Genomic DNA, 2,147 nt, shown 5'->3' with positions numbered 1-2,147 from the left:
AGCCATATCCGACATCACTAGATTATGACAATGGTAAAGAATTACTCAGGCTGGAGGAAGTAGCCTTTTATAGTAATAAGGATGATAGATGCCCCCTTCACCAGGGTCCTTTGAGGATCCCCTTAATACATAAGCATTACACAACATAATTTTAACAGTAAAGAAGGAAGACAATGTGTGAGAATGCCCTAATCTAAACAAATTGATGGCCCATATTTTAGGAAGAATTAGTTAGTCAAAGAGTTATGTGATCAAAAAATCTTCCCTAGAGTCATATTCCAAAATATAACTTTGTATCAAAGTGGGGCTTTTTGACAAAAAAGGAAGTGGCCTGCCAATATATCATCTCAGCAGGAGAGGCTTGGAGGTAATGTAATTTGACAAGCACAGGAAATCCCACTGTAAATCCTAAGTAAAGGGGATGGTGTATTCCTCTGATTGCCCAAAGTTCATCAGGCAATAAGAGGATGCCTCGGGGCCAAAGGGAGAAAGCCAGAGGTCCTCAGTCCCTAAATAAGTTTGGTGTGTAGGGTACTCCATAATGTTTGTGATAGAGTACCCTGTCTATCAAAATCTAAATCTGCCCCAATGTGTCTTAAATTGCAGCTTAAAAAATATCATTATGAAGAGGAATTCTAAATATCCAATGCAGTGTCGAAAAATAATGATACCATTAATAAGTCCCGCTGAGTCTTGTCTGGGTTTAAATGAATAAGAAAATAAAGTAGATTACAGCAGTTCATCAATTTGAGGACTTGCTTCAGATTATACTGGACAGCTCATAAGAATGAGTGTAGTGGTGCACTCAATATTTATTATTACATATTTTGTATGACAAGTTGATAGGTTATCTCTGTCAAGCAAGTGCCCATGCATTTCCACAACTGTATTTAGATGTACCTATTGAGAGAACACACATTACCATTCTGCATTGCTATGATAAATTATTGCTGTCATTATAAACTACTTCTTCCGTAACCTTATCCATGGTTGCAGTGCCCTGTGCATTGCCTGCTTCATCTCCTTGTTCCTTAAACTGTAGATGAGTGGATTCAAGAGCGGTACAAGGATTACATAAAAAGCAGACACCACTTTGTCAAAAGAGAATGAGTCTGTGCTTGTTGGTCTAACATAGATGAATATCAAAGTTCCATAGAAGATAATGACCACCATGAGGTGGGAGCCACATGTGGAGAAGGCCTTCCGACGACCTCTGGTGGATGGGATCTTCAGAACTGTTATGATGATGAAAGTGTAAGACACCAGGATCATAAAGGAACAGAAGAAGATGCTCATACAACCAGTTATCATAAAAATCAGCCCGCTGATGGTGGGGTCGGTGCATGATAGTTTTAGAAGTGGAGCAAAATCACAGAAGAAATGGTTTATGCCATTGGGAAAACAGAAGGACAAATTTGACATACAGATAACAGGAATCAAAATAGTAAGGAAACTGATGACATACGATGTGGCAACCAGCTGTTTGCACACAGTATGGGTCATCATAGTACTGTAATGCAGTGGTCTACAAATGGCCAGATAGCGATCAAGAGCCATGGTGGAGAGTAGAAAATCCTCTGTCACCCCAAAAGAAGCAAAAAAATAAAATTGTATAAGGCACCCAGCAACAGAGATAGTTTTATGCTTTCTCAACAAATCAAAGAGCATTTTTGGTGCAGTAGTTGAGGTGTAACAGATCTCTACAAATGAGAAGTGGCTAAGGAAGAAGTACATGGGAACGTGCAGTTGTGGGTCAGCCTTTACTGAAAGTATGATCAGGATGTTTGATACAATTGTCAACATATAAACATGTAAAAGTACAATGAAAAGAGCTAACTGTGCATTTTGGGAACTTGGATATCCCTGGAAAATGAATTCCTTTGCCATAGTGTGATTTTTCTGCTCCATACTGATACCTGAAAAACAATATAAGAATACATCAGACTTCAAATTTTGATAGGATAATGTGTAAAAATAAAATAAATAAATAAATAAAGGAAATAATAATTCATATACACAGCAGATGTAGCTCATACGATTACTTAGGTCCATGGTACTAAAGATGGATTTCACTGTAATTGCAGATCTTAGAATAACTGTGAGCTGCTTCTGCTATGTTTTCTTGCTCATTTTAACTACGAGCCTTG

General features: G+C 38.0%; 1 protein-coding gene across 1 annotated transcript; it reads right to left on the bottom strand.

The window, feature by feature from the left end:
- Positions 1-963: 963 nt before the first annotated feature.
- Positions 964-1,908, bottom strand: LOC144752786 (olfactory receptor 5G26-like). Its single transcript, XM_078640638.1, has one exon. The coding sequence runs from the start codon at positions 1,906-1,908 to the stop codon at positions 964-966; it is 945 nt and encodes a 314-aa protein (XP_078496764.1).
- Positions 1,909-2,147: the final 239 nt, after the last annotated feature.

Source organism: Lissotriton helveticus, chromosome 5_1 (assembly GCF_964261635.1).
Source record: "Lissotriton helveticus chromosome 5_1, aLisHel1.1, whole genome shotgun sequence".
In the NCBI taxonomy this organism is placed as follows: Eukaryota; Metazoa; Chordata; class Amphibia; order Caudata; family Salamandridae; genus Lissotriton; species Lissotriton helveticus.
Note: the sequence above shows the minus strand (reverse complement) of the source record. Positions and strands in the feature narration are given on the sequence as shown.